Below are 20,642 nucleotides of genomic sequence, written 5' to 3'. Positions count from 1 at the left end.
GCTAGAGGGGGAACCACAGCCCAACCTGTGAACTGGTTTCAAATGAATGCCCAGCTGCTTTCCTGTTGGGTGATTTTCATCAACACAGAACACGGGGATAAATGCATTTTTGGTTCCATCCTCTCTCCTCACCAAGAAAATGTCTCCACCTGCTGGGCGGTGGCGTGTTTAGAGTGGAGGATGTAGTTGCAGCTGTCCTGCAGGTGGAGGTGGTGCAGGACAAGCAGAGCAGCAGATTTGTGAGTGTTTGTGAGTGAATTTAAAGTAACTTACCCAACACTGAGTATAACTCCTTCCTACATCATGTTCACTGCAGTCTTTTTAGCCAAGCCAACTTTATTTATAAAGCACTTTGAAACAGTAAATGCTGACCAAACATCAAGGACAGAATGAAATTACAGAAAAATAAATAAAATAAAATAATAAAACACGAACATGAATAAATAATAATAATAATAATTGATCCAAAAAATAAAAATATATATTTAAAACACAGAAGGTCCATAAAAAGCACAATTTAAATAAAACAATTAAACTAAAGCCAATTTTTTTTACATTATTTTTTAAATGTTTTAATTTAAAAAAAGAAAGAGATTAGACCTTAAAAAAACCCCACAAATATCATAAATCACTTCTTTTCAGATGATCAGTTTTTGGCACAACACACAGTTTCAGATCTCACAATCAGATGTTGCTCCTGCTTCTCCACACTGAACGCTGCCGTCGTTGCTATGGTGCCATCTTACCCAGAATCTGTGTTAGATGACTGAGACTGCTCCGTCTCTGCAGCAGCGTTCTCGTGTGTTTGCTCACTCGGCTGTGCGCAGGTGCAAATTTCAGTGAAACATTTTAGGAGCTTAAACCATCATTAAGGGGATTACCGAGATTTAATAGGGCCCCCCGCACCTCCACCCCAACCCCATCTTTGGCATTCCCTGTCCTTCTTCCCGCCTCCTCCAGGGCTCAGTCCTCTCACCTGACAAGGATTTGCTCAGCAATGTGAGCAAGTTTCTAAAACCTTTTTAACCAGGCACACAAACACACGTAAAAGAAAATAATAATAATTACTGCGATAAACTAGACAGACAGCAACCACAGTCATCTCTACTGCTGAAGATCGGAATTTGATTGTACTTTTCTCTCATTTCTAGCAGTGTTTAGGCCCCATTTTTGATGGGGTCTAAACAAAGGACTGTGCTGTGCTGGGGGATTGAGCGCTGTAGGCTTTCACAGCTCATGTGGAGGTTTGCAGTCAGGGCAAAAAAGTGAACAATGACAAGAAAACTCAGGGGAACATCTTTAAAATTCCCTCACGGATAAAAGGATATCTTCAGGATCATATCCCAAATGTTTTCAGAACAACATTGGAGCCTTTAAGAAGAGGAGCTCACTGAGAGAGTAAAGATGTCTGAACTCAGCCAAGTTGCTGTATACCCTGACTCCTCAGACATTTATAAGGTGAGTAGGATATGTTGATTTTGACTCCCCATGTTTTTGGATTTTAACCGGATATGTTATGGAGCTACGGCGCCAATTTTCCTGGTTGTAGTTGGATTACCAAAATGAGCAAATGTTCTAAAGGCTCAGATCCCGAGCTTTAGTCAGCATCACTTGGACTTTAGTAATTTGTAGAGAGGCCTTGTATCAAAATCTAGTTTTAAGAGCTTAAGTAGTTTGGTTTGACAAAACAATCCCAGCTCAAGGCTGCTGTCGAGCTTGTTTTCCACAGCTGTCAGCCTTTAGAGTAAAGCCATTCAGCTGTTGTGGAGATTAATCTGTTAAGGGTTTCACTTCAAATGATGAAGACTGGGTAATGTTGTTGAAACAAGAATAGAAAGGTAGTCCAGTGTAAAATGTCTGCACATTAAGTGAGCCGCTAATAGGCTTAAGAGACCATGTTGGCAGTTATTGTCCTGCACATTCTGCCTCTGCTTTGAAACATGTATTTGTCGTCTAGAAAACAAACTTTTGCTGTTTGAGTATACTGCAAATATATCTATGCCCACTGTTTGGCTTTGCAAACTCTGGCTCTTTCCTGGACATTTCTTATGATACTATAACGATTTGTTTGCTTTTTTGAATTTTTACAAAACAGCAATGTGAGAAAAGTGTCTAAGCACACTGGTAATCTCACAAAGAAGTTCTTACCCGGTCATAGGTCATAGTTTAGTTTCTGTAACTTTTTCTCATTGCTGCTTTTTTTTTTCTTTTAGCAAGTGGCTAACTTTATAGCTATAACAAAGAGCAGGGTTCCCACGCAAACATCAGACACAATCAATAACATATAGAAGCTGTTTAAACTACTGAAAAACAAATTTTTATATCTCAAACTTTCAACTCATTAACACAAGCTTCTGAGAAAATAATTTGAAATTTTTCAGTGATGCAGTTAGAATATCCTTTTTTTTTTTGTAGCAAAAACTAACTTCCACAGTAACTAGCTGGTTAACATACCTGGACATTTAGCCACAAAGGAGTCAGATATCTGGCTAACCAGATCTGAAGGTAATGATGGGTCAGTGTCATATGAAATGTTATATGTAACCCGACCAGCAGTGAAATGGAACCATAAGATGTGTGTGTTCTAATAACTGAAGGTGTGTTTTGTTGCTTTTTATTTGAAAGCAGAGGAAGAGTTTAAAAAAGCTGTTTTTAAAACCAGCACTTGTGTGAATCTTTGATTTTTACATCCGCAGAATGTCTTTTGCAATCCCGCCTTTGAGCTGGAGGGGGAGAAGGAGGAGAGGGTGGAGGGATTCAGAACAGCCTCTTCTACTCCTGAGCCAATCAAACCACCAGGAGCAAGTGAGTCAGCCAATCAGCTTGCTGCTTCTTGTGCCTCTACCCTAACGGGATCATTTTATCACTTAAGCTCAGTTTTCTTGAAATATAGGTAAATGTGGCCTCATGATAATTGTACTCAAGTTGTAAAAAGTGTACAGTTGATGCCTTCTTTAGCTGTTCTCAAAGGAAACAAATCCCATAAACATATCATAGTGATGTCATCAGGGTTATGTCAACTTTAAATAGACGTGGTGAGTTTGGAAGTTTTCAGTGATGTCCTTATTTCCAAATGAATGCATTTCCCAGAATACAGTTCTTGAAAAACAAAAAAGAAAACAAAGTGGGGACAAAAGAGATTACAGATGTACTATGCATTTCTTTCAGGCCTAGTCTGGGGATTTTTCGGTGTGTGTGTGATGCGTGTGCGTGCTCCGGGCTGCGGTTGGGGGGTGGTAGTGGTCTCTGCTGCTGTCCTGCTCCTATTAGCAGCCCTAGGACTGATGCTGGTCCTCATTCTCACACGTGAGTCACTGCTGCACATCAACTGCTTCATTACCACAATCTCAAACTGATTAAAAGTATTGAGTGATTTCATAAACCCAGGATCCATGCTAAAACCTCAAAGTACACCATGAACTCACAGATACTGGAGTTTAAAGGTTTCTCAGCATGACTAGTGCTCTCACTGCACATCATAAAAATCTTCTGACCCAGATGTATTTGCTTCCTTATTTAGAGATAAAGAACCAGGCAGTGGAGGATCAGGTGCTGACCACTGCCACTTCAGGCCTACAGCATGCAGGAGATGGACAGTCCCAAGCTTTACCTACAGTCCCTATCAATAGAAGTAAAGAGGACAGTACAGCTGCACCACAACCTGCCAGAATCCCTCCATCTGAACCAAGTAGGTCTGGCCTCTCTACCCAAAATACTTTTGTTGACCTAAGACACAAGGTCTCTCTCTCTCTGCCTCTCAGGATGTGGAGGTGTTTTAACTGACACTGAAGGAAGTTTCAGCTCTCCAAATCACCCTGCGTCCTACCCCCCAAACTCGCTGTGTGTGTGGGTGATTCAGGTCCCGCCCCCCTACCTGGTCCAGATTCATGTCTCCTCTTTGACCGTGGAGGGACCCTCTCCTTGCCTGTTTGACTGGGTGGAGGTGCGGGAGCAGATCGAGCAGACTTCTGTGGTCACCAGGTCAGCGATCATGAAACATACCTTCTTATGAACATCATTCACACCTCCATATTTCCACAAGCAACATTCTTATACACAATCAGAGTAGGAGCATTATGCTGTTTCACTAAACTGCTGATAGATGGCGCCAAAAGCCCGTGCATCATTGGAAAGCGTTTCCATGTACTGAAGGGTTTTTGGAAATTTTGTACGTATCAACACGTTGACCTTTTTGCTCACATTCCTGGACAGTGTCGTAACGTGATTCATTAAATTCCTCTAACTACGTAACACATTTCCTGCTTACAAATCCTTTTAAGAATTTATAGCTGCATGGCTCAGGCACAAAGTTCAATCCAAAGCTGAACAAGAATGAGACTGATCAAAAATAAATGTCTCCCTTGCAGGTTCTGTGGTAACGTAGCGCCACCGACGGCCAACACAAACAGCAGTACGGTGTGGGTCACCTTCCACTCTGATGGCAGCATCGCAGGCAACGGCTTCACTGCCCAGTACAGGGCGGTACTCCCCGGACACAGTCAGTAGCCTGCATCTGGGAGCACATGTGTTCACTCTTGTATATGTTTTGCAACAATGTTCAAGTTAGCACATTGTGTTTTCTCAGAAAGCTGCTCCAGAGAAGAGTTCATGTGCGACGGCGGCCGCTGCCTGCTGCCTGTGTCTGTGTGCGACGGTCATCCAAACTGCCACGACCAGATGGACGAGGCAAACTGCAGCCACAAGCACAAGGGTGAGAGTCCACATATGGAACTAAAACAGAGACAGGAAAGGTCAAAGGTCACAATTCAACTCACTTTTATTTATATAACATTGGATCACAACTGTCACCTCAAGGTGCTTTATATTGGAAGATGAAGACCCTGCAATAACAGAGAAAATCCCAACAATCAGATGAACCCCTACCAGCAAACACTTGATAACAGTTGGAAGGAAAAACTCTCTTTTAACAGGAAGAAACCTCCAGCAGAACCACAATCAGGGAGGGGCGGCCATCATCTGCATCAAGAGAATCCCCCAGCAGTTAGCCTATGTCTATTGCAGTGTAGCTAAGGGGGGATCCAGGGCCACCTGATCAATCCCTAACTATAAGATTTAACAAAAAGGAAAGTGCTAAGCCTAATCTTAAAAGTAGATAGGGTGTCTGTCTCCCGAATCCAAACTGGCAGCTGGTTCCATTAAAGAGAGGCCTGAAAGCCGAAGGCTCTGCCTCCTTTTCTGCTTTTTAAATACCCTAGGAACCACAAGTAAACCAGCAGTCTGAGAGCAAAGTGCCCTATTGGGTTGATATGGTACTATGAGGTCTTGAAGAAAACATGGGGTCTGATTATTCAAGACCTTGTATATGCGGAGAAGGATTTACTTCAATTCTGGGATTAACAGGGAGCCACTGAAGAGATGCTTTTCTTTTTCACAGAATGCGGTGGGCAGAAGATTGGGCCGCATGGTTACCTGGCAAGCCCAAACCACCCCGGGCCTTACCCTCACCAGCAGGTTACATTCTAAACCATTCAAACTGAAAAATAATCCTAATAGTAATTGAAAACACAAAATTATAAAGATTCAGAAGTACTTCCACATGCATAACACATTCTCAGTCCGACAGCCACACCACGCAGTTTTCTCCACCAATCTGATGTTTTCCAGTTGTGTATATGGCATATATCTGTTGAGGAGGGTCACGTGATCACGCTGAGCTTCAGAAACTTCAGCCTGGAGACTCAGGATGTGTGTGAGTTTGACTATGTGGAGGTGCATGACAGCGTCAGCACCGGAGCTGGAAGAGTCCTCGGAAGGTGAGAAGTGCCACAGTCTTTAATTCTGAGGGTAACTAAGGACAAACACATTTACCTTCATGCTAGTTAAACAACCAGTTTTCTGGAGTACCTTTTGTGTCTCTTCTCCCTTTGTGCCAGGTTTTGTGGTACCACCTTCCCCCCAGAGCTGACCTCCTCTGGCCCTCACATGACAGTGGTGTTTGTGGCTGATGAGGGAGTGGCCGACAGTGGCTTCAATGTAACATACCAGGCTGTGTCTGTGCTGGGCAGTGAGTTTTCATACTTTAATATTACTTTTTTTTTTTGCATTAGCTTTCTATAAACCTCTTTTACATCCTTTTTATTTTTAAAGGGACATGCGGCCCCAAGCAGTTCGCCTGCAGCACAGGGGAGTGTGTTCAGCAGCAGTGGCTGTGTGACGGCTGGAACGACTGCCCCGATGGTGCGGATGAACAGGGCTGTGGCAACTCCACCTATCCTCCCTTTAGTGAGTCTGGTTTATCTCTGACCTCAATCACAGCCAGTTTTTGTTTCCACTGCCAATGAAAAGCAGCAGGAAGAAACTTAAGTGTTGAAATAACAGGAATTGCCGATGGCTTCATATTCTGAGAAAACCACCAAATAGAAATGTTACCACTTTTCACCTCTATGTCGACATGGTTTTGTGGTTTCTATTTGTAAGTGTTTCTCTGAATGCATAATTTCCTCTCATGAAAGTAGCCTCGTCTTGTGAGCACATTGAAGTAGAGATGTGTCGGGGCCTCAGCTACAACTTCACCTCATTCCCCAACATCTGGCTGTCCATTGCTGACCAGAGAGAAGCGGCCACCCTCCTGGGACAGTATCGGGTAAAAGTCACATCAAAAAGCTTCATCAGACATCTGGAGCTGTCGCTGGCAACTGTTTCAAACCAGGCATCAAACCATCCTCCCTCCCCTCCTTTTGTCATCCAGGTGCTGATGGAGCTGGCGTGCTTTGAGCCTCTGCAGAGGCTGGTTTGTGGGATGTTTCTGCCCCAGTGTAGTCCTCAGGGCGGCGTCCTCCAACCCTGCCGCTCAGTCTGCTCCTCGGCCGAGCAGCAATGCAGCCAAGCCCTGGATCTCTTTTCCTTCAGCTGGCCCTTCAACTGCCACCTTCTCCCAGACTCACAGGACCCCTTGGAGTGCTCACTGCCTTGAAGCTGGGACAGTCCAGTTACCTTTGAGATCATATCAGGCCCAGGCAGGAAATACCAGAGCGTTCGAGGACCTTACTTACCTTAGTGGAAACAAAGGTTTACAGTTTTAAACACAGTTTGTAATACATATGCTCAGTATATATGAGACCACATGCAGTTTTAAAGTAGACAGCTAAGTAAAATGAAAGCTTTCGATCTCCGACGGGAATCAGACTGTTTTACTGTAAATTGCTGTATTTATTTAATGCTTTGATGTCAATCTTGTAAATTAAATAAACCATGCAGAGAAAATATGTTTAAAACAAAGTTTATTGCATTGTTCTTCAACATACCACATCACTCCTAAATACTCCGATTACTTCATTGATCTAATGTTAGCTAACACAGGAAACAGGCTGTCACAGCGGTACTTTGCTGCCCTGACAAACATTTAACAATTCACAGTCATGTGACATAATTGATCTGAGAAAGCAACTCACTGATTTTATTTCAACCCAGGTGGTAACTTTTATTATAGAAATAATTAAAAGACTTACCTAAAAACGTAAAGAGTTTGAATAAGAATCACTCGGTGTAAAATTATAACGTTGACCCACCAGGTTCACGTTCTTCCTTAGAAAAGCTTCCAACACCTGCTTTTCATTTTTAAACAATCATACAAATTTAAGGCTCAGAAAGTGCTTCTTCCTCACTCGAATAAATTCAAGAGAGGAATTTACCTTCCAAAACAAAAGTGGCTGTATTAAACTATTTTGGATTTGCTCAGATTCACTTGGTGCAAAGCTTATATTTGTCAGAATAATCCTTCAGTTGTTGAGTTCAGTTGTTGTGCGCCATTATGGAGGGACAATGAGTTTCAGGGTATGGTCTAGGGCAACAGCAGTCAGGCCCCACACTCGATATTTGCCATTCCTAAACACCGGAAGAGTGTATCCGTATTTGTCACCGGTGCGGAAGTGTGTGTAGCCTCGGTTTTGGGGGTTACACAAGTGAGACAAGGACAGGGTGAAGATCTCATCCACCTGGAAGCGGGAAACAGACTCTCAAACTTTTGGCATTTTTATTCGATTCAGCTTGAGTAATTATATTTTTAAAAATTGTCCAGCTCCTTGGAAGCAAAATATAAAGCAATGAGGAGTTGCTCAAGACTTCTGCACAGTACTATATATTAGGGTCAAGAATAACATGAGACTAGTCAACTCTAGTCTCACCCTGTTCTTTTCAAACAGACAGAAAATGGCAGATGATCGTACCTCCCCAGGGTTTGGTTTGAAGTTCAGCTCCTCTAGAGGACCGAGGTTAGCCAGCACAGGAGCAATAACCATGCCCGACTGGACCGAAACACATGAACAGATTTTTAATTCAAATTTATCTCAGATATTCGAATGTTTTGAAGGTTTTTACAGAAATTCCTGCTCATTTCTATTTTATCTACTTGTATAAGGAATCTTTGGGTATTTTGGGCAGATGGTCAGACCAAATAATCAACACAGAGCTCTTACAATGTCACATAATCCTTTTTCACCATTATTTATCAACTAAACAATGAATTTACAAAAAGAACAGTGGTAAGTGCTTATTTAGGGTAACATAAATATGGTATGATGTTGTCAATTATTTTTTAATATGCATTTCTACTTGAGAGTTCTACCAGCACAGCTCCACTCACCGCATCTCTTAGTGGCTTCAGGACGCCCCACACCTTTTCTATTCTCACATTTACACCCAGCTCCTCCCTGGCTTCCCGCAATGCTGTGGCCACCACATCACTGTCTGAAGGATCGCTCTTTCCTCCAGCAAAGCTGGACAAAAAAAAAAAAAGCAGGACTCATAAAGTACTCCAATAAGTAAGATTTAAGACATAGCCTGCTTCTAATCTACCACTAACCTGACATCTCCTTTGTGCCTGCCCTTCAGAGTGCTGGACCGCAGGGTGAAGAGAAATGCAGGCTCCCCATCAAGAGAGCAGAGGGAGACCAGGACGGATGCCCATCTCTGATTTCGTTCTTTCCTCCCCTTCTGCAACTCGTAGAGCTTCAAGTTAGGGCCCAAGTGCTGTCGACATCTGTTTTCATTCCCAGGGGATAAGCAATCTCTCCAGGTATCCGACACGCACGTGGCAGCCTGATGAGTAGCTATGGTTTGGTGGAAACTGAGGGTAGGGAGTTGTGGTTTATTGTGCTTGTTTTCTAAAGTCCAGGGACTATGTGCTGACAAGCTGAGAGGTCTAACGAAGTCTTGTCCATGAGTTAAATGGCTTTGAAGAAGGCTACACTGAGTCTTACTGGTGCGGCTAAAAGAAGGCAGGTGAAAGTCCCAAGGTTTTCTCCAGCGCTGAAGACAGGTTATTTTGACTAAACAGTTCCAGTAAGTGCGCACAGGATCACACACTTGTTTGGTTTTTGTAGAGGCAGAATGGTGGTGGTTTAATGAAATGGCTTTGAATAGAGGGTTTTCAAACCGTGTCTGTCTCAGCTTATAATTGAAGCTACAAGAAGATACTGGTGCTGAACTATAAACAGTCTCTGTGGATGGTCCATCCTTGTGGGTGCCTGTTCCACTTATTTCTGAGTGTCTCCTTCCTTTCTCGTGACTTGCTCCCTGCCATCCAGCACATGTGATCTCGGAAAAACCACAGAGATGAGAGTCTCTTAACAGCTGTAATGATCTTTTGGGGCAAGACCAAGTCAGAATCCGAGAACTTGCCAACATCCTATAAACGGAAACAAAACATACAGATATGATCGTAAATGTATTAGTCAATTAGTTGTGTTCATCAGCTAGTTAAACCAACTTGAAAGAAGTGAAAGATGAACTAAAATCTGCTCGTCTCTGCCAGCAGGGGAGGTGAGGGATCAGATAACATGGGTAAACAGGGCTGAAGATACCCTGGCTTAACCGAGATCAGAGGCTCACCCAAACCTACCTACAGTGATACTGGTCACTGTGCTCTCACAGTCATATCTCGGTGTTACGTTTAACTGTTGTTCAAAGCTGTTAAGACACAGAAACGTATTTTATATATTAGCTTCGAATACGGAGTTCACGTTTGGCTCAAGTTTCTCCCAAACTTGGGTTGAATACAGCTAGCTAGCTAGCTGTATTCATTTGTTAGCAGTGATGACGATATATATATATAAAATATGACATTGTCAATGTTCAGACGTCCTCATCGCCAACTAAAACCATGCAAAGAAGGCGTTTTGGGCGAGAAAATCTTCAGTGTCTTTAAAACGAGTAAGGTGCGCACGCAGGCTAACTGACCGAGCGATCAAAACAAAAACCAAACAGCTGAAGTAGCTCATACCCCAAAGCTAACACTCAGATTTGGCTTATGACAAAGCCCCAACGTGTTTCACGGTATGTCAGAAAACACACCAAGGTGCCAAGTATGACAGTAAAACGTCATTTTAACACAGAAAATGCTCACCTTGAAAGTTGAATCAGCAGCGGCTGGGCGGCTGCCAGCAGTCAATATGGCGCCGGCTAGCTTCACTCGCGTCAGTGTTGCCCTCACCACGTCGTGATGACGCCAAACTTATTGCACAGCATTCAAGCTTAGCCTGTTGTGCTTTCTTTGTCCCCTCCCGAGGTTTGGTTTTAAGACACGACATTTACGTTATTTAGTGATTAAATCACGTGGAAAGCACCAAATGATGTCAGTTTATGTAACAGGTTTTTAAAACCAGTCCTTCTCGTTTGGACTGTGTAGGCCCGCTTCCTTTACAGAGGAGACTAAAACAGGCGCTCTTTACAGTTTTTTGCCTATGGGCAGACTGCCTGGCAAGAATGAATGTGACTGGATGATTAAACTTAATTAATTCGTTTGAGTAGCAAAAATCAACAGCAAAATTCATTTTTCCATTAGGAGGCTCCAACAAACTGTTGAAACCCATGATGTCAGATTGATAGACTCCTCACTCCACCTGTTTAACCAGCCCCACCCTGAGCCGTTTCTTCATGTTTTAAGCAGCAGGTGATTCATATGAATTGGCATTTTAGCCTCGTCATTTGTTGGGTGTCATTGCTTTAATTTCTCTGACCTGCTTGCTGTAGTATCAGTTCCGTGACTTCACACAGAGAACTTTGTGATCCATACAAAGAAAGTTTAAGCTCATCTCTTCCCAGCGAGCATGGCCTCAGGTTGGACTGAAGAGGAAAGCTTTGCCTGTCCAGTATGTCTGGAAACCCTGAAGGATCCAGCCACTCTACCCTGCGGACACTCATACTGTTTGGCTTGTATTCAGAGCCACTGGGACAAAGGGGGCAGCAAAGGTCAGTACAGCTGCCCCCAGTGTAGGCAGGTGTTTAACCCTCGGCCCTCGCTGGCCAAGAGCACCCTGCTAGCAGAGGCTATGGAGAAGCTGAGGACCAACAGCCTGAAGCAGCACTTCTTCACAGCTCCTTCCCCCGGCCCACCATCCATGCCGGTCTATTTGGAGGTCCAGCCAGATACAATGCAACGAAAGGGCAGCGTGTACCCACAGCTTCCCTCTGTGGAACCCAAACCCTGCCACCAACACGGCCGACCCCTGGACCTGTTTTGCCATGACGACAGGGAGTGTGTGTGTGAGGTGTGTTGCCAGCATGGACACAGTGGACACCGTGTTGTCAAACCGAGAGACGAGCGAAAAGAAAGACAGGTGTGTAATTGGAAGTGATTATTTCAGGTGATATTTTCACTCTGCTTTTATTTTTGTTTATTTGTTTTTGGGTCTCTAAACAACTTTTAAAATTAAAGTAAAATGCTGGTAAAAGAAATACACCACTATAAATGCAGTTTCCAAGTGTAACTAAAACATTTCTTAAGCTAATCTTGAAGGACTTGAAAAACAAGTCTGAAGTGCGCCTTACTGATGTTATAGTGATTCCCAGCAAAACTATGTAACAATATCACAAATAGCCTGTACAGTCTCAAGTACAGTCATTACTGCCTCACAATGTATGTGTGCATGTGTTTGTGTATAGAAAGAGCTTGTTCAGATGCAAGCAGAGGTACAGAGGAGGCTCCAGGAGACGGATAGGAAGATTAAGGAACTCCCACATTTTGCACGTCAAGACAAGGCATGTAGAAAACCTTATTAATTCATGCCATCCTTGTTTACTTTGAATAATACGAAATTGTGGTGACAATATGTCCCTCATCTTGCTTGTCTACACTACCAGGCCTTGGTCCAGGCTCTAGAGAAGGAGAGCACAGATTTATTCATGGAGCTAGCCAAGAACGTGAATCTAACAGGCACCCAGGTCAGCGAGCTCCTCTCTACCCACGAGGCCTCTTTAGGCAGCCAGGCTGAGGGGCAGCTCAACAGACTGGAGCAGCAGGTTGCACAGCTCAACTGGAAGAGTGAAGAGCTGAGCAGACTGGCTGACATGCAGGACGATGTCTGTTTCTTGAAGGTAACGAGTGTGAAGCGGAGTGCACATATTTTAGTGCTAAACTAGATCTGTAGTCTCTGACTGTGGAATTTGTGGTATTTGTTCTCAAGAACTTCCTCCTCATGGAGCCGCTGGTTCAGACTGATGCCACAGTGATTGGGCAGGAGGAAACCATGGTGACGTCAGTCCGCTCAGTCATGAAAGAACTGCAGGAGTCAGTTCAGGATCTCTGCAAAGGCAGCCTGGAAAAAATCATCACAATAGGTCAGCTCTTCTCTTCTACTCTCTTCTCGTCTTTTCTCTTCTCTTAATAACATAAGGTCAAAATTTTCCTTTTGCAGTGAATAACCCCTTGGCTTTGAATACCAGTGGTCCGGAAGCAGCAGGCCTGCTACCAGCGGGACCAGTACCAACAGGCCCACTACCTGCAGACCCGCTACCAGCTCAGATTCCTGCCCAAAGTACAGGTACGTTAAATACCAGTCCAATAAAAGCACAAATGAGCTTTGTTTTGACTGTTAGCTTTTGACTGTGGAAAGGACACCTTTTTACATGTAAACCCTTTTCTTCTGTAGTGTATGAAATGAAAACAGACTCTCCACCCTTGCCACCTTTGCGACCTCAAGGTAAAACATGCGCGCACACACACACACACACACACACACACACACGCACACAGAATATACTTTAATGTGGCATTTGAAAAAACACTGAGTTCATATTTTACTCTTGTTTTTATTTTTTTCACCTCAGGGCCTCTGCCTTCAAGGTCTGGTGGTTCTGCTTACATTCAAGGTAATGCTTGAAAAGGGTTTCTCTAATGTTGGCTGTCATGGAGTTTAGATATGCTTTAGTTTAACTGTTCTGTTTGTTGCTTCTCTCTGTGAATGAAGCTTCAGCCCCACCTCCACCCTTGCCTGCTCCTCGACATCAAGGTAAAAGCACAAACATTATCATTGACGATATCCACGTCAGGCAGTTACCCCGTCTTGTAGGAGATAAAAGCTGGCTGTGGACAGCTTTGCTCACCTGACCTTTCACAGATACCTCTTAGAGTATCTTGGGGTTAAATGTTACTTTTCCTTTTTACAATGGTGTATTTTTTTTCTGTCTTAACAGCTTCTGTATCATCAGTGGGATTTATGAAACCAGAACCAAAAACTCGAGATGAACTCATAAAATGTAAGTCTTTTGTACTCCAGAATACAGACCCCTTTATCGAAGCCTTTGTTTGTTCCAGTCTTAGGTAAAATGACAAATCCTCTTTCTTTAGTTCGTTTCGAACCCACTATGGACCCCAACACAGTGTATCGCCACGTTCTGCTGTCGGATGGCAATCGTAAGGCAACGATGCGGGCTGAGAACCTGAACCCACCAGACCATCCTGATCGATTCCAGTTCTGGAGACAGGTTCTCTGCAAAGAGCCGCTGGGAGGGAGCCCTTATTACTGGGAGGTGGAGTGGACTGGCCAGAAGGTGCTTGGATATGATTAAAAATATATATATGTGTGTGTGTTTTCAACTGTGACTGTTTGAGTCGTAGAATTAGTTAACATGCTTTGTTTGCCCAGTCAGTGCTAAGTAATGGTTATGAAAGAACTCTAATGCCATAAAAGTCTTCAGACCTAAAAGCAAAATAGAAGTCTCACAATAGTAAGTCTGACTAAAGAAAGCTTAAATCAATATTCTATGTCCTACCATTCCTTTTAGGATAGGTTTTGGCTATAAGCATTTTTAGTTTTATATATTTTAATTAAAATAAATGTTTTTGAGGATTTAAATCATGCAGCCAGCATTTGTCTACACAGGTAGTCTGGTAATAGAGGGAACTGCCCTTTGTGCTCCATTTTAATTGGCTAATGGAATCCATGTATACAGAAACTTCAAAGGAAACCAGTCATTTCAATTACTTTCTGCCTGGAAAGTAATTCATTTTCTCACACAATGCACAGAGTTGCATCATAGTTTATGCCAAGTCATACTGTATTAGAGTACCAGAGAGGCCCTAAGGACAAAAGTGCTGTAAATACAAAAATTACTGACATTTCTATTAGTCACGGCTGCGCTCGTTAAAAGACACAATCTGTTCAACATACATATTTGTCATGTTATTTTTGTAGGTTATTTTTAAAAAAGAGCCACATGACCTCCAGTTCTGAAAACCTGTTTAATGCACTTGTGCATTAAACAGGCTCTTTTAATAACCAACAGGGGGCGACTCTTCTGATTGCAAAAGAAAAAGTAACATTGTATAAAAATCTATGAAAATTTGATCCTACTTTTGAATTTATTTATGACCTTGATAAATATATTCTTAGTCATCTTATGGTCTCAATTTGTAGTTTAAAGTTCTGTTGTTTCCCTTTTTGTTTTTTGTTTTTAAAGTGATTAGCAAACGACTCTTACATTTGTGCCCCTCACTGAATTTATTTTCCTCACTCCCATCATGCAGGTCACCATCGGAGTTTCCTACAAAGAGATAGAACGCAAGAGTAATGATGACAAGAGCCGTTTGGGCCACAATGAGCTGTCTTGGAGTCTGTACTGGTCTGGGAGCGGATTTTCCTTTTGGCACAATAACCAGGAAAAACTGCTGGGTGCACCAAAGGCCAAACGGATCGGCATCTACCTGGACCAGCATGCAGGGATTCTGGCCTTTTACAGCATCACCCAAAACCAGGCTACCCTCATCCACAGACACCAGCAGCAGTTCACTGGCCCTCTGTTCCCAGGATTCAGATTCTGGGCAAGAGTAGGTGCTACAGTAACCATTTGCCAATTAGACTGATGTGCACAAGAGTAATTATCTGATGTTTTTGATTAAAGATGTTTATCTGGCTGCAAGAATGTAACAGCTTAAGGTTTTTAAAAAGGATGTCAAGGATGCCTTCTTGCTCTGGAGAGAACTAGTTCAGTCAGTTCTTGTTTACATAATGATTTTGCACCAACCATGATTCATGTAATATAAATAAATTTTAATATGTCTATGTAAGTAAATAAAAGATTAATAAACTTGCAACACATACCTCTGTGATCTGTTTTAGCATTTTTATTTTTATTTTTTAAAATGAGTTGACTGACTGTATCTTATAGTGCATTGGGTCTATTTCTTCCTTCTTATGTGACCAAACACATAACCAATATAATGCTGATCTTCTCTATATCTCACTGACCTTTATGCCTAGAGCTTCCCCTCCATTCTGCACTTACAATATATTTAGTATTCCCATATTTATTTCGATCTTTCTCCACACACAGATACGATGAGCTGAAAAGTCCTGATTTGTGTTTGGTCTGTTTAGCCTTAACTCTGGTTCTTCCTTACTGACTTGTTACTCTTCCGAAGGAAACTCTTGTGTAAGTCTTTTCTCTCTCAGTGCAGATATTCAGAAAATATCTTGCTTTGCACTAGTTAGTAATCAAACACTATTCACAGGAGAACAAGGAAGAGCTCATTTTACATGTTTTGGCAACAATTTGTTGCAACCCCGCCCTGATTGGGAAAAAGTTGGACACGCTAAATAGATACAACAAATCCCAGCCTTCTAAGATAACAACATGTGCTTTAGAATGGCACTGTTCTCATATATATATATATATAAATATACTACAGTATTATTGGTTAAACCTGGTGACGCTAGTGTTGCAATCATTAATATGACCACAAAAGTATATGCAGTGCAAAATGACTAAGCATGTACTTGTGGACACAAAGTAAAAACACTCACCTTTTTTGTCCCAGAGGAGAGGTGATACCTAACCTACAATGACAACAAAAGACCTGGGAGGTGCACATGTTGGCGTGCTGTTAGCAAGATTATCTGAGGTGAGACTAGATATGGTTAGAAAAAAGATGCAACTTTAGGAAACGCACCTGCTGTGAGGTAAATGTTTTGTTGAGTTCCATATCTCACTTCTTTGCCAGCTGTCATTTTAATCTGAATTTAGATACAGAAAATGATACAAATAATACTGCCTAAGGGAAGCATGTATAATATAAACAGAACTGGTCCTAGTGCAGAACCCTGTGGAACTCCATTATTAACCTTACTGTGAGCAGAAGGTTCCCTACTTACATGAACAAAGTGGATGGATGGATTGATTGACTGATTGATTGATTGACAGGATGAAGGTGACTGATCTGCAGGCTAACTGTTAGGTGGCAGTAGAATACAGAGAACATTTTCCCTGGTTTTCTGCTGTATGCTACTGACTGAGTTAAGGAAAAATAAGCTGCTCTGGGATTTCTGGAAACTTAAACCTCACTGATAAACTTTAAATATCATCCACATTTATCTGAAGTAACAGTAGTGTAAATTGTTTTGTTTAAACCTGTGCAATTAACAGCAGAAAGCTGTAAATTGATTTAGTGGTTGATATTTATCAGTCATGATAGATGGATAGATATCCTAAAAAGTATCAAAAAAACAAAGCAGAGGTCTTTCATTTTATCTGCTTTCTTCTCTCTTGTTTCATGCTAAAATTGCAAATATTCTCTTGAGACTTCAAGCAGAGATTAGGAACAGGATGATTCTGCTTTTTAAACTATGCTGTCTCCAGCAACATCATTTGAGCCACTGAGTTGTACTTTGAGCATGCAAATGGCCGCTAACTTCTTTAGAGTTTCTTATCTTTTTTGAACTTTTGGTTTGGTTTATTTAGCTGAGACTCACATAGTTGGAAACTGCTGCAAGTTGAACCAAGGTCAAGCTGCAGGAAGGACATTTTTTTGGATTTGCATTACTTTTTCTTTGGATTAAATTCCACGCAAACTACATTAGTCTGGATTCAAGTCAACAATCTCTTCCTGTGGAGTAGTAGTTTTTTTGTGCATAAGAAAGTACAGTAGTTTTATTATTCTTAGATTCATCACAGGTCAAAGAAAGCCCAAGAAAGTCTGCAGGTGACACATGAAAAAGCATTAGGGCAGACAAGTAAAACCAATCTGCCAAAAGTAAGGGGAAAGTGAATCGTAAGTTACTGTAATGCACTAATACACATGATCATTATAAAGAAGAGCATTGAATTTTAAATACAGTGATTCCGATCTGGAGGTAGACTGTAATTTAATGGGTTGTTTACAGTTTAAATGAGTGTTTTCATACAACATTCAGCTGTTGTAAATACTAATGAGTAATTATAAGCTTTCATTTCAGCATAGAAAGCAATACCCCTGTTTGCTCAGTATAAAGCTATCGGAAGCAGATAATTAGCAGAGATTAACAGAAAGGCTTTAAACATGAGACACACTGTGGTTCCACTGTATTCCTACTTGTGTGCCTCAATACAGATTTCTACTGGGCATTAAGCAGGTACGCAGTGACCACTGGCCACCCAATCAGCTCGTACAGGTTCTGTGTTGAGTCACACGGGGCTTACACGTGTCTTAATTTTTCTGCCATCAAAATCTCCACATTGGGCCCTCTTTACTGAATAGCCTGTTTTTCAGCAAAGAAAGCAAAAGATTGTTTTTATTTTGTCTATGGCTTGCATAGACCTCTTCAAACATAATTAAACATATTTCCCTCTGTTTCAGTCTTTCTACTAAGCAAATTACAGCCACACAGTCATGACAATGGTATCAATCATGTGATTCCAAAGCGACCAAGTATATAGTCCACAGTATATAATTATTTAAATAATTCAACAGCTTATAGTGGTGCAGCACTCTAATATTGATCCGCCCAAACAAATTGGTCTGGACTGAAATAGTTCATCAGCATAAGTAAGAATGAATGTCTTTTAGTTGTACTTTACCTATAAGGTTAATTAGAAAGTGATAGCATGCTAACATGGTAAGATGGTGTACATGATTAATGAAATGTTTGATTATAAATATGTTAGCATTGGCATTAGGATTTACCTTAAAGCATTGCTGTTTTCTACCTGACTCTAACAACATGCAGGTGAGCTTCCTTGTAGGACTACTGGCAGTCAGAGGGTCGTGCTGATCTCAGCAGCAGCTTAATGACATAAATCCTGCTTACAATCAGCACAGTTTATCTTTCCAAAAAGGCAGGTTTGTTGTTTGTTTTTAACTCAATCATGAACATGGAGAGTGCAAAAACAATGTTTAGTAATCTGACTAGAAAAAAAAATTGCTCATAGCAAAGATATGTGTATAACATCAAACAAGGCACCCTGGAGCAGCACTCACACATAAGCTGTCTGTCAATGTGTGGATTTGAGAAAATGAGAGCCTCTAGTGATGAAAAAAAAAACAGATTCATCTTGAGCTATAAAGTCACAGAGGGAAAGGGGATGAACAACAAAGAAAAAAGAGAGAGGAGGAGTCGTGTGAAAAGAGGTTACAAGGGAGGGGCTTTTAGAAAACTATATATCCATTACTTTCGTGTCATGATCAGTCAGTACAAACTTCCACCCTTCAGAAGCATCATTATTTGCCATATATCAGCATCAACATGAGAGGTGAGACTAGATGGACGCTGTATCTACATTGACATAAGATTTTGGAGGAAGATTTCTTAATTGCAAAGAACATTAATGGATTTAGCTCAGGTTCAAAATATTCAGACTCTAGTAGGCAAAAAGGACTAAAGACTGCGTGTTAGAATTTTAAATTTAGGAAACTAAACCATGTGAAAATGAAAAGTATATTGGAAGAATCTTTTACATTTTGGGATGTTGAATGTCTCTAATTAAGCTCGTCAATTCCACAAATTGAAAAAAGGTAGAAACTAGTAGTGGTTTAGAGTCAGTTCAACATTTCAAAATAACAAAGATGTCTGATGCCCTTCTTTTTTTTCTCCAGCAATTGTATTGCTGTGTCTGCTGCATGCAGCTTTCGGTCAAGACAACAAGTTTTCCTGGCTCGGACCTTTGGAGAATGTACCGCAGCAAGCCCCCGTTCAAAGCCAAGGTGAGAGGCTGTTAAATAAGAAGGTCTGCATTCATGTCTCAATATAGCTCTGCATGTTTTTACCTGAAAACCTACTCATTTGTGTGTGTATGCAGTGTGTGTTACTGACCAGGCGTCGTGTGGCTGCTGTCTAATGCAGAAACAAATAGGTAGGATGGAGAAGTTCTTTAACATGAGCATTAACAAACTGAAGGACGAGCTCATGAGCTCCAAAATGATCCTCAACAATATGAGAGGTGAGTGACATCAAGTGACCAATAAACTAAAAGTCGAAGCTGATAGATTTCTCATTTCGCTAAGCTATTTCTTCTCTGCATTTCCAGGAAGCCGCAGCGCCTTCTCCGTCGCTCTAAACAACAACTCAGCCATGGTCTTCTATGGCCCCTTCTCCAGTGATAGCATAATTAAGTACAAACATGTCTTCATCAACTTGGGAGACGGCTACAATGTGGAGACTGGCATCTTCACCGTGCCCCGCTCCGGCGTCTACAGCCTCTCCGTCACGGTTTACAGCTCTGCTCGCGTAACCCTGAGCAACTGCGTCACTCTGCAGGTTAACGGCGAAAATGTGGCTGAAGCCATTGAAAGAAGTGGTCAGGACCTTGAAGACAGCACCAGTGTTGTCGTGGCTGTGCAGCTGAACGCCGGGGACCAGCTGTCTGTCAGGCTGCTCCAAGGATGCTCCTTAAGCGATGACATCAACCACTACAACACTTTCACTGGTTTTCTGCTTTATGCTTCTGATTAAGTTGGCATAGTGTGCTTTGTACCAACGTTTGCCTAATACAGCCAAAATGTAAGCCTGCTAGATGAAAATTTTCTATGGTGACATCAGTGACTTGTTTTGTTCTTTCTGAGATTGTATGTCATTATGCTGAAGAGATGTTTCTTAAACACTCTTATGTGGATTAACCCTTGAATTACTACAGCTGTATCTTTTTTTTAGATTGTTGAAGTGTCTTGGCTATAACTGTTATTGATTTTGATTTAGTTATAAATGTTATATTACTTGTCTGTGAAATCTGTCAAGCCTATAAAAATGATGAAATAAATCAGATCTTTAAAAAAACACAGTTGCCTTTGTTATAATTTTTGATCCATTCTGTAACAAATAAAGCAAAGTTGTAACGGTGGTACTAGCATAGTGTGCTGTTCACAATTTGAGTGGAAAATAGAGGATATATAATCATTATCTTCTTTGTGAAATAAAAAGATAAATTGAAATAAATGCTATTCCACACCAATGAAATTCCCAATAAGTCCTGTGATGGCCTAGCAACCAGCGCAGGGTGTAATCCAACTCTTGCCCAAATCAAATGATCCTTGTGTACTGGCTTACTACTCCTCAAGTTGAGCAGTCAGAGAGTTTTCTCTACGTATCATTCACCATATATATATATATATATATATATATGTGTATTTATATATATATATATATATATAAAATTAT

At 41.5% G+C, this 20,642-nt stretch overlaps 4 protein-coding genes across 7 annotated transcripts; 3 read left to right on the top strand and 1 right to left on the bottom strand.

Annotated features, from left to right (window-relative positions):
* The first annotated feature begins 986 nt into the window (after window positions 1-986).
* On the top strand, window positions 987-7,254 carry LOC102313521 (membrane frizzled-related protein). Of its 3 annotated transcripts, XM_005942416.2 has the most exons (13): window positions 987-1,458; window positions 2,697-2,805; window positions 3,169-3,306; window positions 3,521-3,688; window positions 3,762-3,981; window positions 4,368-4,498; window positions 4,586-4,711; window positions 5,396-5,472; window positions 5,626-5,774; window positions 5,895-6,025; window positions 6,109-6,243; window positions 6,474-6,604; window positions 6,710-7,253. In XM_005942416.2, the coding sequence occupies exons 1-13, from the start codon at window positions 1,405-1,407 to the stop codon at window positions 6,932-6,934; spliced, it is 1,794 nt and encodes a 597-aa protein (XP_005942478.1). In that variant the 5' UTR covers window positions 987-1,404; the 3' UTR covers window positions 6,935-7,253. The 3 variants fall into 3 exon arrangements, with proteins under 3 accessions (XP_005942478.1, XP_005942476.1, XP_005942477.1); XM_005942414.2 differs by having other exon boundaries at window positions 6,474-7,254; XM_005942415.2 differs by having other exon boundaries at window positions 6,477-7,253.
* Window positions 7,229-10,482, bottom strand: nudt8 (nudix (nucleoside diphosphate linked moiety X)-type motif 8). Of its 2 annotated transcripts, none has more exons than XM_005942411.3 (5): window positions 10,364-10,482; window positions 8,822-9,646; window positions 8,603-8,735; window positions 8,187-8,264; window positions 7,229-7,955 (listed from the first exon to the last, which is right to left on the bottom strand). In XM_005942411.3, the coding sequence occupies exons 2-5, from the start codon at window positions 9,643-9,645 to the stop codon at window positions 7,770-7,772; spliced, it is 1,221 nt and encodes a 406-aa protein (XP_005942473.1). In that variant the 5' UTR covers window position 9,646; window positions 10,364-10,482; the 3' UTR covers window positions 7,229-7,769. The 2 variants fall into 2 exon arrangements, with proteins under 2 accessions (XP_005942473.1, XP_005942474.1); XM_005942412.3 differs by lacking the exon at window positions 10,364-10,482 and adding an exon at window positions 9,860-10,332.
* A 338-nt stretch (window positions 10,483-10,820) lies between these two features.
* ftr86 (finTRIM family, member 86) lies at window positions 10,821-15,337 on the top strand. The gene is made up of 11 exons (XM_005942410.2): window positions 10,821-11,576; window positions 11,902-11,997; window positions 12,100-12,333; window positions 12,423-12,576; window positions 12,654-12,779; window positions 12,888-12,938; window positions 13,066-13,107; window positions 13,206-13,247; window positions 13,432-13,494; window positions 13,586-13,788; window positions 14,765-15,337. Exons 1-11 carry the CDS (start codon window positions 11,067-11,069, stop codon window positions 15,098-15,100), a joined length of 1,857 nt encoding a protein of 618 aa, XP_005942472.1. The 5' UTR covers window positions 10,821-11,066; the 3' UTR covers window positions 15,101-15,337.
* A 3,327-nt stretch (window positions 15,338-18,664) lies between these two features.
* LOC102314213 (complement C1q-like protein 2) lies at window positions 18,665-20,256 on the top strand. Its single transcript, XM_005942417.2, has 4 exons — window positions 18,665-18,741; window positions 19,085-19,192; window positions 19,288-19,428; window positions 19,516-20,256. Exons 1-4 carry the CDS (start codon window positions 18,735-18,737, stop codon window positions 19,938-19,940), a joined length of 681 nt encoding a protein of 226 aa, XP_005942479.1. The 5' UTR covers window positions 18,665-18,734; the 3' UTR covers window positions 19,941-20,256.
* Window positions 20,257-20,642: the final 386 nt, after the last annotated feature.

This window comes from Haplochromis burtoni, unplaced genomic scaffold (assembly GCF_018398535.1).
Source record: "Haplochromis burtoni strain Fernald_Lab_line unplaced genomic scaffold, NCSU_Asbu1 Contig_284, whole genome shotgun sequence".
Taxonomy (NCBI): domain Eukaryota; kingdom Metazoa; phylum Chordata; class Actinopteri; order Cichliformes; family Cichlidae; genus Haplochromis; species Haplochromis burtoni.
The sequence above is the reverse complement of the archived record's forward strand: the minus strand, read 5'-3'. Positions and strand labels throughout refer to the sequence as shown.